At 41.1% G+C, this 16,380-nt stretch overlaps 1 protein-coding gene across 8 annotated transcripts in view; it reads left to right on the forward strand.

The window, feature by feature from the left end:
* The window catches only part of col12a1b (collagen, type XII, alpha 1b), a 137,801-nt gene that overhangs the window by 103,817 nt on the left and 17,604 nt on the right, over positions 1 to 16,380 (forward strand). For all 8 annotated transcript variants that reach the window (XM_030404872.1, XM_030404868.1, XM_030404866.1 and 5 more), the window contains 10 exons: positions 82 to 221; positions 843 to 966; positions 1,056 to 1,199; positions 1,313 to 1,477; positions 1,583 to 1,621; positions 1,745 to 1,883; positions 4,342 to 4,484; positions 5,465 to 5,574; positions 12,761 to 12,919; positions 13,809 to 13,886. In XM_030404872.1, coding sequence (XP_030260732.1) covers positions 82 to 221; positions 843 to 966; positions 1,056 to 1,199; positions 1,313 to 1,477; positions 1,583 to 1,621; positions 1,745 to 1,883; positions 4,342 to 4,484; positions 5,465 to 5,574; positions 12,761 to 12,919; positions 13,809 to 13,886 — 1,241 coding nt within the window. The remainder of the gene's footprint in view (positions 1 to 81; positions 222 to 842; positions 967 to 1,055; positions 1,200 to 1,312; positions 1,478 to 1,582; positions 1,622 to 1,744; positions 1,884 to 4,341; positions 4,485 to 5,464; positions 5,575 to 12,760; positions 12,920 to 13,808; positions 13,887 to 16,380) is intronic.

Here is a 16,380-nt window from a genome sequence, read left to right on the forward strand (position 1 = left end):
TCTGCTGGTGTTTGTGATGCAGCCCTGAGGTCTGGGCCGTGGAGTTAAAAGCCCCATATTGACTTGTTTTCTTTCCCTCAGTGTGCAAAGGTGCCAAAGCAGATGTAGTGTTCCTCATCGACGGCTCCTGGAGTATTGGCGAGGAGAGCTTCACCAAAGTCGTGCACTTCGTCTACAGCATGATCGGTGCCTTCGATGTGATTGGTCCCTCAGGAATGCAGGTTTGTATTAAAAACACTGATCCAATAGCAAAACAGCAATGTGCTCTGACATCATGCTGCAGTTGTTTTGTTTTTATGTACACAATGAAAAACATCCTGGTAAAAGACAGTTATAAAGCTCAGTTAATGTGCAGGGGAGGAAGGGACCAAGTTGCTCATTAAAATCCTTCCCAGTACAGATATAAAGTTTAAATCAAGTGTAATTATGAACATCTGACAACAAGAATGCCCTAACAAGACAAACACAGCAGGTAAACAAAACGTTAGAAGTGAACTTACAAATAGGACCGAATGAGAGGATGAATAAAGAAAAAGAAATTAAAGGTTTTCTTTGTCAATATCAAGAAAACGTAATTTTTTTTTAACCAATTTTCTACAAATATTTACAGTGTGGATAATAGGAACCCTTAGTCTTGGTTATCACATGAATACGTGTTGCATTTTGTTTGCATGTTGCTCCTTTTTTTTCCCCTTTTATAATCAAGCATTTTTAAGGTTAGAGGTTATCCTCTTCTGTACTGCTGGTAAAGCCTTTTGAGGCAAATTGTGATTTGGAGCTTTACGTGTGACTATACTCGACCCGACTCATTTCTGATGCCAGTGATGTGACTTTCCCAACAGGTGTCATTTGTGCAGTACAGCGATGACGCAAAGACAGAGTTCAGGCTGAATGCTTATCAAGACAAAGGCATCGCCATGTCAGCTCTTCATCACATCCGCTACAGAGGAGGAAACACCAAGACAGGTTCAGTCTCACACCACATGACACAGTGACAAAGACAGTCAGCAAGTGGACTAGTTGTTTTTCTGACACAGTTTGTCTCTGTTGAACAGGAGTGGCTCTCAAGCACACCTATGAGAAGGCCTTTTCTATTGAAAATGGAATGAGGAGGAATGTCCCCAGGGTGGTCGTGGCGATCACTGACGGACGCTCTCAGGACGAAGTGAAGAAGAACGCTGCCAAGCTGCAGCACGCAGGTAACAAGAATCAAACGTGCTAAATGATCCAGAATATAGTACAGCGTCATAGGAAATAAAATCCTGGATTTCTGTTGGTTTGTATTCTGACTGTTTATGTGTCCGGTCTTCAGGTTACAGTGTTTTTGCCATCGGTGTTGCTGATGTGGATTTCGTGGAGTTGCAGGAGATCGGCAGCAAACCCAGTGAGAGACACGTCTTCGTTGTGGACGACTTTGATGCTTTTGACACCATCAAAGAAAACCTGATCACCTTCATTTGTGAAACTGCAACGTCAAGTAAGTTTGCACGATTTCGACTACAGAAAAATAGTCCAAAATATCTGAATTATGTGGTGAAATGCCATAAATTTCCTTCTTCTTCTTCTTCTTCTTTTTCTGCAGCATGTCCCTTGATTTTCCTGAATGGATTCACTTCTCCTGGTAAGTACAAACAATGACATTGGAGGCTATTTTGGATAAATGCTGAAATTCATTATTTACAAAAGACTGAAAATTTGTCCGGAATTTCTCAGTGAGAAGTCCTCTTGATCTGTTGTGTTTCAGGCTTCAGGATGCTCGAGGCGTTCAACCTGACAGAGAAGACCTACAGCTACGTTAAAGGCGTTTCCATGGAGACAGGCTCCTTCAACAGCTACACAGCGTACAGACTTCACAAGAACGCCTTCCTAAATCAACCCACAACGTGAGTCCGACATCATCTAGCTTTGATTGATTTTGTCTGTTGTCTGGTTGACCAACCTCATGGTGATTCCTTGGTCACCACTTCTTCTGGGAATATTTTTACAAAACCAGCCTTCTCAGCATTGTCAAATGCTGAGATGTTTCAATTATGAGGCCCATTACAGAAGAGGATTTAAATCTGTCTTAGAACAGAAAAGCCAAATATCATGCTTCAGCTTTTCAGAGAGGAAAATACATTGTCCGTTGGATACTAGTGAAAAAGTGTGGGGTGTTTGTCTGTTTAGAGCAACACAAAGAAGAGGTCCTTCAATTTCTGTGTTTATCAGACAACCTCTGATGATTCATTGTTTTATTCTTCATTGTTTTATTCTTTGTATTTATTAGCTATCATTTTGTGGTTGGTAGTATGAGACACCTTTATAAGAGAGGAGACAAACCACTGAGATCATTTGAAACAGCAGTCAAAACATCAGAGATGGTAGTTGTTCACATACCTTGCCCCTTCCCACCAAAAGCCAATAATCTGCTTTATCACAACTTGGTGGCAGGAAGGAGCTGGTACTGATGGAGTTTGAATAAACACGAGAATAATATCATACTAAACTCTTTTTAAGGGCTCTGGTGTGCTGAGCTGATGGTGTCATGTAGCAGCCCTCTGGATTGAACCATTAAAGCAGTTGGTGTTTTTATGCCTCAGTGAGTGTTAAAAGTGAAGTTCTGGCTCTCTCCCCATTCATTTAAATAGGAGCCTGGTCTTGTTAATCGGCAGTAATTACCTGGGGATGTTGCCAAGATGGCCGCCGCGTCGCAAGACTGGCCTCATAGGACTTTAGTAGAATGATGGTGAAATGCACAAAATTCACAGTCAGTCATTGTATTTTTTAGGATAACAAATCAAAACCAGTGTTATAGTCCCTAGCGAAAGTGTTCCCAGAGGTTCGAACACTTAAACACCAAACACTTTTTGGTCTTGACATCTTCCAAGAAAAAGTTTGTAGCCCCGAACCTCTAAACTCTGCAAGGACAAAAATTCACACCTGAGTCCGACCAACTTTCTCTCCCGGAGCTTCCCCATGATGCTACATTTTTTAATCTTTTGAACATTTCCAAGTTGCTCATGTCAGCATTATGAAGTGTCCCGCCCAGCTGAGTTCAGGCTGTTGGAGCTCATTCTCATCACTAACTGGGTCAGTGGAATTACGATGCTCGGTGAGGTCAGAGTGCGGCCTGCCTTGAACCCGTGTTTGAATCTGCTCTGAAGCTGTTTCACACAACAAGCCTCCGTCAGACCACCGAGTGCAAACCCAACCGCAACCGACTGTTAACACTGGCCGCCACCCACCACAGGCAATCTATGTCCAGAATATCACATGCAACAGCAGAGTGGTGGAAAACAGTTTGAGTTATGACTGTTTACCAAGCTCGACTCTCCAGAATGTGTAGTGACATCAGAGGGACAAATGAGAAACATCCTGCTCTGATGTTGTAGCAGAGCCAGCGGTGGACACATTATTAAAATCCTTTTCTCATGTAGAAGCTGAAACATTTTATCACAAGTAAAATACTCTGAGCAGATATTGTATATTCTCATTGTAGAGAATCCTTCCTTTTTACATTCATAAATAGCACCAAATCCTCACATTTAAGAAGCTGGGATTGGCAAGAGTTTGTGATTTCTGCTTGAGAAATGACTCAAACAATTAATTAACAACATAAATTGTTGGTAACTAATTTTCTTTCAAAAAACTAATCAATTAATCTATTAATCTTTGCGGCTCTGGAGTTTGCCTGACAGTTGTGTCAGGTTGAGGGCAAACCAAGTCCACTTAATTTTGTTGCACTCTTGTGGTTTTGCACCAGAGTACGACTGCTGATTTGAGATCTGACCAAACTAAATGTTAGACTGTGTTAAGTTTCCACACTGTTTTTATGCTTTTATGTACGGTTATGAAGTAAATGTTGACTGAATAATGACATCATCACAGTTTACAGTGGTTCCTGTAAACTTCACATTCACCATGCTATTCCGTCTGCCACTAGCCTGGTGATCCAGTCAGCCTGGCAGCTTTTAGAGACTAAATGAACAGTAAAACTTACATTTTGTTGCTCTGAGGAAGACGGAAAGTTTTCCGGTTGTCTTTGCAACAGCAACGCCAACAATAATACCACTTGGAAACGGTTTACTGTGTCATCTGTCATTTTTTCCAATGGGTCTCACCTGGTGTCCCTTCCTTTCTCTTTACCCTCTGTCACCTCTCATAAATCATTTTACTGCTTTTCATACTTGAGATTTAATTTCTTCCTGTTGCATTTTTATTTGGAAAAAAACCCTCAGACTTCTGAACATGACTGTGGACACCCTTTGATTGCAGCTGACCTTGTATCTTTTATACTACATGTAAAGCCTGTCATGTTGACAGTAAAATTTCACATGTCTTCTGATTTTGTCTCATGACCAGAGACATCCACCCTGACGGTCTTCCTCATGCCTACACCATCATCCTGATGTTCCGTCTCCTGCCCGACTCACCAACCGAGGCCTTCGACATCTGGCAGGTGTCAACCAGCGATCACAAGCCAGAGACCGGCGTCACTCTGGACCGTAAATATCTCCTCTGTTCTTATCCACTGTTGTGTGTGTGTTGTTAGAGGAGGGTACTCTCTTGGTAATGTGTGAGGAGATGTGGAGCAGCTGGGCCTCATTGTGTCGTATCTGCTCATGAACAGAGTTTAGTGGGGTGTAATGAGCCGGCTGTGTCCTCGGGCTGCTTTGGTCTCGGTTGATAACCGAGATGACTCCTTTAACCACAAAACTCTTGTGTCATCAAGAGCTCAGCTGGCTCTCGTAAAGCCTCAAATTCAGTCTGCTGGGCCTCAATAGAAATCCTCCAGTGATGATCAGTTGTTCTGGTTCTTGAATAACGGCCTCTGGATGACACAGAGGTTCAGATCCTCTATAGGGAGAAACACACTGCATGAGTTATGAGTTAGTTATTGACTTTCTGGTGGAAAGTTTGCGGGAGGAGGCCAAAGGTAACTTGCTAGCTTGCTAGCTCATCCTGTTTCTAGTCAGTGATGCATGGAATTGGCAGACTCTGTGATTTGTTTTTAAGCTCAATAAACAGAGAAATATTTCACCAGAATGTCACTCATTTGTCCGTGACACTGACGTCTTCCAAGAGAAGTGAGAGTGAACATTTTCAAAAACACATGAAGAGAACAGTTGCAGACTGTCAGTGGTGACCTGTGCAGAAAGTCAGTAATTGTGAAATTAAGTCAAAGTGGCCAAATCAGACCTTGCCAACAAATCAGGACATATTGGATTTAGATATTGGCTTTAGATATTGGCTTAAAGTGACCAAATCATAATGTGCAAAGTGTGCAACTGTGTTTGGAATGTGTCTGAACAGATTTCAATTTTCTGCAAGCCAAAGATGCAAGTGGTGTTTTTAGTGTTGGCAACCTTCTGGAAGAACTTAAATGAATTAAAAGGCTTCTGTTGATCAGCCTCATTTTTGGGAACACAAAAACAAAATAAAGGAGATTGATGTGTAACATCTTTTGTTTTGTTTCTTTGCTCAGCCTCCAGCAAGACCGTGTCCTTCTACAACAAAGACGAGCGTGGTGAGATCCAGAGGGTCACTTTCGACAATGATCAAGTGAAGAGAATCTTCCACGGGAGCTTCCACAAGGTAAGAAGTCTTTTATATGAGCTGGATTAACGGCAAAAGATGATAGGACACTTGAGACAGAAGTGACAAACCTTCAGGCAGCGTTCATCATGCAGAAAAGATGCTGAGACTGCAGACTAAACACACAGGAGGGATGTTAAAGGTTAAAAATGTTTCCAGATTTGTTTAAGGCAGTGGTGATTAAAATCCATGTGGATATTATGGGTTTGGACTGAAAGTCAGATATGTCTTTAATGGTTGAATTATATAACATTCTAAGAGTTGCATTATGTAACATTTCTTTAGCTCTTGGCGTGACACATCAATCGAATTGCTCGTCTTTGTTCTCATTGGACGTCCTCAGGTCATACAGAGACTGCAGATGCCTGAGATTCCAAATGTGTTGTATATTACAGTCGGAGCACCTCACATGCAACTACAGACGTGTTCCTGAAACGTTACGAGGGCTCTGACAAACAGATGGTCCTCTGCAGGTTGTAAAACGCAGAATGTAAAGTGAGGCTGTGTTCTATTTTGAATGACTACATACAGATTGGACTGTCTAATTGACTAATGGAGGCAGACATCTACATCTTCTGGATGTTATTAAATGATCAATAGACAGTCTGAGTCATTTTGGAGTGGTTTGGTTTAAATAACCACCCAGAGGTGGAGCGATAGAGAGTAACGCTGATTTATTATGTGAAATCCAAGAGTTAATACGCTCTCTACAAATTGCAAGTTCATTAGTGGCTCCAGTTTGTTTGTTTGTGCTTCTCATGTAATCATAATTTAATGTTACTTTTTAGGATTACATTTGAGTTTCAGTTTCAGTCTGAGACACTTTTTCTCAACTAAACCTTAAAACCAAACTTTGGAAGACTCAACAGGTTATTCAACAGGTTCGTTTTAGTTTTTTTGCAAGATGAAACTAATTTACCCGTGACCCAAAAGTGTCATGAACCGGCTAGAAAAAAAGAGAAATGTAACTCTCTTGACGGTCAGACTCTGATGATGAGTTTAAGTTTAAGTATCGCGACAATTTTGGGATTGCAATGTACCTGATAAGTTTTAGGTATGGGACTTTTTTAAGCTGTTGGTCTCGCCATGTCATGGAAATTGCAGAGTAATGAACTCAATGTGCTGTCATACTTTTGACTGTGCTCTAAATGTCTAGTTGACAAATCACATTCCTTTTTCACAACTACTTGTTGTGTATTATGTTATTTATCTCTCATTTATACTTTCATTTGCTGTGTCATAAAGAGCACCAGATATCTCACTTCCAGCTGCATATGTGTCTCTTTTAGGAATAATGTTCCATCTTGTGAATTGGGATAAGAAATCTTTACTGTGCTCAAAAGAATAACAACTTGTTGGCTATATGTGGCACATTCAGCCACATCTCAAGGCCTTCCTCAGCAGGGAGGGTTTGGTCAGTTGTCATGGGGATGGTTTAGTTGTTATGGCCAGCAAACTCTTGTCTGCTGATAAAGGACATGAGATGTGACTGACAGCATCTGAAAAATAAAACAAGTGGATGAGAATTGTTTCTGTAAAATGATTTTTTTTCTGTTGCAAGCATTGAAAAATTCTTGAGGAATTTCACATTCAGAATATGTTGCCAACCACGAGTAAGTATTTGCTTTGTTGTCTGTAAGAAGAACTCAGCTCAGACCATATCTGTGACTTCAATTCAAATATCACTATATAAGTAAAGTCAACCATTTCATACGATTTACTTTTAAACTCGCTCTTTCAAGAGGTTCCTGGCTAAAATGGTGGTGAAGATTTACGGCACTATCAAACCCAGATCCAACATCAGAAACACAAACATGCACCGGCTATAAAACAAAGCATCTTTTCTTTCTCTTTGCACAAACTTTTCTTTGGCCTGATGACTGACAGACTGCAGAGAAGCTTCAGGACAGTCCCCAGTCAGAGGGAATGTGTTGTATTCAGTGCAGTGGAGCTCAGAGATGTGGTGCTGATAGTTACACTCATTTACATGCTGTCCTGCTGGGGGATCAGTGTTGACAGCCCTGCAACAATATCAGCAACGTTCACAGGATCCATAAGCTCTTCTGAAAGGGGGAGACCGTAAAAAATGCACTGCAGTCCCTGCTGGGACGCTCGCCTGGAAAATATTGGGTCACTGCTATTAAACAATTACATCAGAGCAGCTGAGGAGCGCCAGCAGGAAGGCGGAGCTCCTCCTCCACCTCTTCTCAGGAGCAGTTTGGGATGGCAGTCTTGCCTCCGTTGCCTCCAGTAGCCGACCGCAGGGGAATTCTTGCTGTGCTGTGGTTTTACCTCCCAGCATGCACACTGTGTCTGCTACAGGGCCAGACGTCAGTGTCAGCAACAGGCCGTAAAGTCAGTCTCTCACTGGACAATTTGTAATGATAAAGAAGCTGTCAGTGATTTAGACTACCTGCTGTGACAGCTGCTCCCTGAGGATACTGATCCTCCATGCACCTTGAGACATAATTTACTTTTGACGGAGAATATCTTTTCCTCTGCAATTTCTATCATCCCTCAGGCTGGAAATATGAAGGCAGTTGTGAAATGTTTTAATTTTTCTTTGACACAAGACAAGAAAAATTTAGCCAGTCAGCTCCAGATTAAATAAAGCAGATGCGTTGTTTCCGTTGTGATACAAGTCTTTGTTTTGGGATTTTTTTGTCCAGTGTGAAAGGGGTATAAATGTCCAAATGCAGGCTAACATCTGGCTTCTATCCTCTATGGGAAAGGGTACATGGGCATTTATTCCCAGGTAAAATGACTCTGCAGTAGTCACAGGTTTTTATCGGCTCCAGTGATGGAAACACTACACCTGGCGACACCTTTTTTAGATCTGATAAACGTCCAGACATTGGTGCCTAATATTATACTCACTGTTAGCTACTTCGATCATCAGCTTTGGAAAGAACAGTTTTTTTTAAACAAGTTTAACATCTTCTGCATGCAGTCTGATGACGTATATGTTCTGCTGTTTTCTACGGTTCCTTGTTTTCTGGCGCATTTGTGACTTTGAATGAAGAAAAACAAAACAGAAAGGCAAAACGATCACCTGGCAAAAGAAAAGGTGTCAGTTGCCTATTTTACTGGGTTGATCCCCATTTAATAAACCTGCAAATGTCGACTAATTTGATGCAAAAACGGTATGAGAGTGAAAAAGAAAGTCATACAGAATTGATCCCTTAGGGGCTTCCTTCCTCCCTCCTCTGTCAGAGAGGTCAGAGGTCAGCATTGGTCATAAACCTGGAGGCTCAGAGTCAAGGACACTGCTGCGGGGGTGGACACATGCACATCATGAAGGTTAAACCTTTGACCTTCTCACTCTGGATTTTTTACTTTTTTTGAAGTTGAACCCTCTGGTCATAATAAAACTGGACTGAAGAATCATTTGGTAAAGATTTAAAGGCCTGTCAGTTAGTGGAGCAGCTGACTTTCAGAAACATGAATTAAACCTGACTGCAGCCTCCCTCTGAGCTGGCGTTTGGGTCAGTTATTGTGCCAGGATTACATCAATGAAAGATGTCAGGGTTCACCTCATCAAGTTGTCTATAACCCTCTTCCCCTTGGCACCCAGCTAACTCAGCCTTGAAATCATCTTGCAGATGAGTTTACCTGTCAGACACACAGATCTGTTGTGGGTACCTGTGGTATTAAAGTGAAGATCCTCCCTCTGAGCTCCAACCATGAACCCTCAGTGGTTAATCTTGGCCAACTGCAGAGAAATAGATTACCAGTCTGGCCGGCAACTCAGAGAACCAGAGAGTGAAAAACAGAACACAAAGATGAGAAAAAAAGAAGCTCAGACTAACGGAACATCTTATAGACATTTCTGCTCTCTGTTGCCACTTTATAAGACAAAAGGTCCAGTCACAATAGTTGAAACATTAGACCATCCCATTTGTTGCTTGTAGAATACAGACTGAAGAAACAAATTGTCTAATGCAGAGAAAAGTCCAGAGCTTCTGGTGGAAGAGAACCTGAAACTTGTCCCACTGACCTACTGATGTGAGGTCAGAGATGGATTTCCATCTGCAGCAAAGCAGTGTGTACAACCTCAGTACAGATGACCAGCATCCTCTTATTACAGCCTGTAACTCAAACAGAGCTTCTATACATAGGTACGAATGGTTAAAGTTGCATTCCAAAAGTTCCTGAAGAGCCTGTAAAACACAAGTTGTAATCAGGTTCATTTCATTTGAAACACAGATGAGGAAGAAAGTCGAGTCAGTCTGTCATTTTCATTTTCACCTACTACCCTTTCCCTACTTTCTCTCAGCTTCAAGCCCATTGGTTCCTAGTGCAGATTTAAGACACCTTTAAAACACCTCACAAATATATTTTCTTTCTTTTTTTAAAAAGGCTCAGTGACCGCACGTTCCTTTTTATGTTTTATTCTCAAATAAACAGGAGGAAATAGTGCAGTTCTTAGGGACTATTTTCAGAGGCGCATTAATCTACATTTGGCCTAGTGATATTTGGACAGAATGTGACTTTATTCTCAAGTGCCTCATCTCAGTGCCTGTCTTTGCTATGTTGACAGAGAGCAACAGTGGCTAGAATTCTTGTAGAAATGGACTCGCTATCATAAAAAAACTATCGCCTTCCAACACAACACAGAGCCCCTTTAATACTTATTTAAATGTTTAAAATATGTGGAAAATTCTGGTTTTTAGGTAAGGCTTGCAACAGAACATTAACAAATCAAATACACTGAGTAATAGCAAATACTTCCACATTCCCATTGTTTTGTATTCTTTACTTTGAAAAATAATCACAAAATTAGGTCAAATACTAGTGGACTATGATTATGCTGGTACTTGAAACTATATTTTATCCATTAAGTGTAAAAGAATGGCATGAACCTTACTTATTTTCTAGTGATTTACTTAATTTTAAGATTTCCTGACTAACTGAGGCATGTATTTCTTGGTCATTTTAGGATAATACGTTGAATTCAAAGATAGCAACTAGCAAACTTTTAAAATAGGATATTTAACCTTGTATTTCCAAAGCAAGGAATTAAAATCCTTTTTGTGAAGTAAAAGTTTTAAATCAAAACAAGGCTCAAAAGATTCCCATACCTGGAAGCACAGTTTGAAAAGTGGATGAGTTCTTTATTTTGGCAGTTCTGTGTTTATAGACAGTCAAAGATACCCATGATACGATCCGTCAGCTTGTGCTTAACAGGAACAATGTTTCAGAGTTCCAGTCTGTTGACAATACTTTTGGCTTGAACCTGATTGTATTTGAATGATGGCGGATTCAGTTTGAGCATATCTGAGCTGCTATTGGAAACTAGATCTAAAGTATTGAGAGTGACATGCTGCAGCTTCATCAGCACCTGCTGAGTTGTTGAAAGCTGCTTAGAATCAGATAAATGCATGAAAGTGTAAATGGAGACGCCGCTGTGCTTCCACCCACGAGGTCTTTCTTGGACGTGTCAGTGTTTCCGCTGTCTGTCCGTGGTCCCCTCAACATGCCTCTGAATATCCGCGGACGCTCTCTGACCACAGACGGCGAGCGGCGGCCAGCCTGTGGCTTTGTAAGGCAACGTTTTCCCTCCTCACAGCTGGACTCATTCTGATCGCCCGCTGCCTCCGAGGGGCCGGCTTTAAGGCTAAGTTGTTGTAAAGGCGGCGCTCATGGCTTACCACAAAATGACATCATGAGGAGATGTGGCAAGGGAGATGTGAGCAGGGAGAAATGCAGTGTGGTCCTGTGGGTATGAGCGAGATAAACCTGATGCTGCCTCAGTTATTTTACAGTTAAGAGTCAAAGTGATGTCAGATGTCCAATGAGATGGAGGGAAGGAATTTGGGGATATTTGGTATTTAAAACATGATGCGTTTCTAGCTGAAACTGTTTGGGGGGAAAATGGAAGGAATCTTTGAGATGTGGCTGAGCAGGATGTCCAAAGGTTTATTTAAAAGTGTCTGGAATTGTTGACATAAAAGCTGCTGGTATGTTGGGATGTTACTATCTGGTGAATCAGTACAGTCCTGACCTCATTAAAGGTCCCATTTTGTTGGAAGTGAGATTCCCATGTTCTTTTATTATAAAGTTGGTCCAGCTGCTGTGTAAACACTGTGAAAGTGTGACAGAGAAATGCTCAGTCTGTATTCACAAACGAGCTGTCAGGACTTCTATAAAGTTGTGATGTATCATACTGGTGCATCTTTAACCAACTTTTATGAGACTGGCTGAAGAATTTTTTGGTGCCGAAGTCATTTCAAATAATTGCAAGTACAAAGTGATGTTAGGCTCTATCACATGTTTGCCAAATTCAGATAAAGGACACGTCTTATATCAGTAAGCCCACTCTGGCAGAACTGTGTAACATCTGTTTTATTTAATGAGGAACAAGAGGAAACAAAGACAGGATGCAATTAAGCTTATTACGAGTTATTAAGTGAAGTATTTTTGCCTCAAATGATCCAACACCTGTGATCTTTTGCCTTATTAGAGAAGTTGATCATGGACATGTCTTTCCTCCATTTTAAATATGGTGAACATTTAAAAGAGTTTGCTTCATTATGTGAAAATAACTTTATTTCATGTCTGAATGAGCATCTCTGCTTCTAGTTAAGATGTTGTGTCATGTTGACTTGTGTAAAAATGATCCAAATGAGGATTGTGAGGTACTTGGTATCAGCAGATATCCTGAGTTTAGGTGATTGATTTGGGGATGGAAAATGTTGTAAAGTTGCATCCCTACGCTATGAAGTAACTTCTTAAATGACCTGATTCCCAGAAAATAAAAGCAGTAACAAATGTTGCCGTTTTGGGGGTAAGGGTTACGAGCATACAACATGAGAAGTAAAGAGATGTTTAAATTCTCAGATTTCTGGAGGAAAAAAAAAAAACAGTCCAAAGCGATCCAAAGATTTCTATACATCAAGTGTTTGATCCAAACTTTCATTTTCTTCTCTCTGCAGCAGTGCTGGAGCTTTGATGGACAGTCTTTTCTTCTGAATGAAGAGAGAGAATCGCTGGTTTTCTTCTCTTACATTCCATCAGTGTTTTAAATAAACAGAACTACAGCAGAAACGATCTCAGGCTCTGCATAACCTAATAGTTTGCAGGCCATCAGGATAAAAACCAGACACAAGGCTTGGTCTTGGAACAAAGAATGTGGCAATAAAATCTCTTCTCCTGTTTCTTCTCTTTTCTTCCTCTTCCTCTGAAGCTCCATATCCTGGTATCCTCCACCGGTGTCAAACTCAACATCGACTGCCAAGAAGTGGCTGAAAAGGAGATCAAGGCTGCCGGAAACACATCCAGCGACGGCTACCAGGTCCTTGGCAAGATGTCCAAGTCCATTGGCTCCAAAGGAGAATCAGCAACTGTAAGTCGACTGTGATCCTGCAGCGTTCACAGTACAGTGGTTTTCATTTGACGTAGTCAAGGATTCTTGTAGTCAAGTTCTTGGAACTTGTAGTCTTCATTGACACTGTGTGGTTAAATAGGTGTTCAGGTGTTGATGAATCAGTATCAATATAGCTATAGCTTAAAGCTCAACACTAAAGTGAAAGTTTGGGTTTTGATGTGGAGTTGTATCTTCTGTCTGTGTGGAGAAGCAGTGTGTCACGCCAGGAGGAAGCAGAGCAGTGCTGTAAACTCAGGAGCAGCAAAGTCCGTCCTGCTGCTGCTCCAGTTTACAGCAGTACAATGGCTGCCGGTGCTCGGGCTGCTTCTGCACACAGCTGATACTACACTGTTCTTCTGGCTGAAGACTGATTAAACTGTTTTAAAGACTCCCTAAAGTTATTCAGCTGACTCAGTAACCTAAATAGCAGTGTCATTAACATAGGCTTATGTTAGTCACTGGTTGGACCTGAGTTCAACATTTCATTCGTTGAAGAAATTGAGATTAATTAATTTAAGTAATGTAAATAAACACTTGGACGCCAGGTTTTGACCTTTGATCTCAACAACATTAGCTCAGGTTTGAAGCTGACAGATCAGTTTCCTCTGCGTTCAGACAGTTTGTGTAACAGAATCATGGGCTGAACTTAGTTAAAGTGAACATACAGAAATGTGTATGTTCTGTATGTTGAGCCTTCAACATGGCTGCAATATGAAGCGTTTCCTGTGTTCCCCGGGGCTAATGGGACTCTGCTGTGCTGCGTTCTCGCTGTCTCTGTACGTCTTCTGGGAGCTGTGAAGGGCGTATCAGAGACACATGTACCGCAACAGCATTTCCATGTTTTTCTTTTTTTGTTTCCTCTCCACAGTTCCAACTCCAGATGTTCGATATTGTCTGCAGCCTGGGCTGGACCAGCAGGGACAGATGTTGTGACCTCCCGTCAATGGTAAGGGAACCCCCGCCTCCACAAAACACAGACACAGGGCCTTCTTACTGAACATGTTTAACGTGTTCAGACTCTCAATGTTTCATGCTTTGGCTCCGACTTTAGTCTCCTGATAATCACCATTCTGCTCCTAAAATCTGTTTTTGGCCTGTAGACGGAAGAACAACAAAAAACAAAATTTTGAAAACGTTTGTAGATCTTCAAAGTCTGATAAGACACATTCGACAATGTGTATCTTGTTTTTTTTTTTTACCTGTGAGTAAAGAAAATGTTGATGCTTCTGCGGGTAGCTATAGTTGGTTAATCTTGATATGAGGTTCCCAAAAAATACTTCTCAAATCATTAAAACTCGCATCTGCTTGTGTGCATTTTTTCCTGTTGCATCTTTGTTTGTACATCTGCGGAGCATCCCTATCATCTTAAAGAACACTGTCAGGCCGCTGGGTTTTTCTCCCACCGCTTTTTGGAAGGGAGCGACTCAGGAACAATGCAGAGATGTTTAATGACACGTTTCGTTTCAGTTAAGAGCAGCAGTAATTGGAGCCTCCTGATGGTTTGTGTTGTAACACCCAGCTGCAGGTCCAAACACTCAGCGTGTCCTTGGTTTTCTCTCTGACTCAGCAGTGGATCAAAGCTCAGAGCGGCATAATCAGAGTCAGAACCGTCTCGAATCAAAGAAGAAAATAAACATGGTATATATGATACCGTGAGCGTGAGCCAGCCGAGGCGTCTGGTGAAAGGACAACAGGGTGTGAGATTTAATACAAAACATCATGTTTCAGAGCAAAGAAAAAAGCAGCATGGATTGACTTAACAGATGTGTGTGTTCTCATATACTGTAGATTCTTTATAACCTAAGTATTGTTTTCTTGATGAAGACAGAACATAGTAATTTCAACCCAAATTATGATCTTTTCCAAAACTTAACCAAGGATTTTTTTGTGCCTAAACCTAACCAAACTACAATCGTCTTTTTAGTCATGTTACATGAGTAAGTTAATGTACTTGAATGATGTAACTTCTGTTACCTGAGTGAAGTATCTGCATCACTTTCATAACATGGCGTGAGTTACAAGACTGAACATTATGTTGGGGGTGTAAGGGCCCAGATGAAAAAAACTGTTTTAAAACGTCTTCATTTTTGGCCAGAAGTCAGAGAAGATAATTAAATTGTGGCAAAACCAGAGTGTCAGTTTGCGTCTTAAGCCAATGACCAGGCTGCCGTATTTGACAAGTTGAGAGAGAGAACGTGTTGCATTTTACTTCCAGGCAGTCCTTATTGTTGAGTATCTGTTAAACCGAAATATCTTAATCATTTTTGTGACGATATATACAAAAATGCAACCTATGTCTGACCTCGGTTCAGTAAAGGTTTCATGGTTTCACAGTGAATCAGAGTATTCCAACAGGCACGTTGTTCTTTTACTCTTTGCTTTTCAGTTAATTTTTCACACAAGATCTGGATCTGTTAGAGACTTAGAGCTTCTTAAAAAAACAAAAAGCAGATGCTGTCATCACAAAATGTCCTTCATCAGAGTGAAGCTTCAAACTTACATCAATGTGTTTGCTGCTGCTCTTTATTAAAAAGCTTTAAAACTCATCACTGCACATCCGCTCTCATTGTTAAAGCTTTGATGTGTGGAGATTCTCTCATCCTTAGTTTCTGACTTAATTCGGTTTAAATGGGGGGGCTATTAAACCTGCATTCAGTGACTTATTTTGGTCATTTTGGGGCAAAAAACAAGCTGTAAACATCTGGTGAACGTGCAAGCAAACACTTGCTTTCTAACACGCAGAGACTGTCTCGTGCAGTGCTGAAGAGAAAGAAAACAAAGCTGAAAAGATTTTAAAGAACATAAAACAAGCACAAACATGACAAATATATTTACAGCGTGTTAGAGAAGTACCCGTCTTTCAGTGTCCTTCATCTCTCTCACATAAGAAAACATTTCTGGTGTTTCTAAAGAACGGAGAGGAACAATTGTTTTAGGGAGTGAAATATTTGGCCACCAGCAGCAGCAGTGACAGTTTAATGCAGCACAGTGCAGGCTGTTGTTTAGCGACTGGCCTTTCTCACTTGAGTCCCAGCAGAGATCTCCAGAGAGGCTGGAACAAACAAAGCTTTGTCTGAGCGCAGCACGTCTGCAGTTGGACGTCCAAAACATTTTGAAAAGGATTCAACTGTGGTGGATTATTATCTCAATTGCTGCAGAGTGAGGACAGCTGCTTGATTGGGCTGTTTTGCTGACAATTATTAAATGATCCAAACTGAGGCAGTCAGTCTGGATATGTACGCTGGAACCAGGAGGAGTTTCACATCCATGTGGGAGTTAGTACCCTGCATGAACTTGAGCGTGAAACTGCTCCTAAGCAATTCAGTGTCATACTTAATAGACATTTAAGCTGAACATCTGAATGGTATTTAAATATACATTCTAGAAGTAGACGTATTACCGCACAGATTTCAAAAAACGCATGGCAGAATACATGAAAA

This window comes from Sparus aurata, chromosome 22 (assembly GCF_900880675.1).
Source record: "Sparus aurata chromosome 22, fSpaAur1.1, whole genome shotgun sequence".
NCBI lineage: Eukaryota > Metazoa > Chordata > Actinopteri > Spariformes > Sparidae > Sparus > Sparus aurata.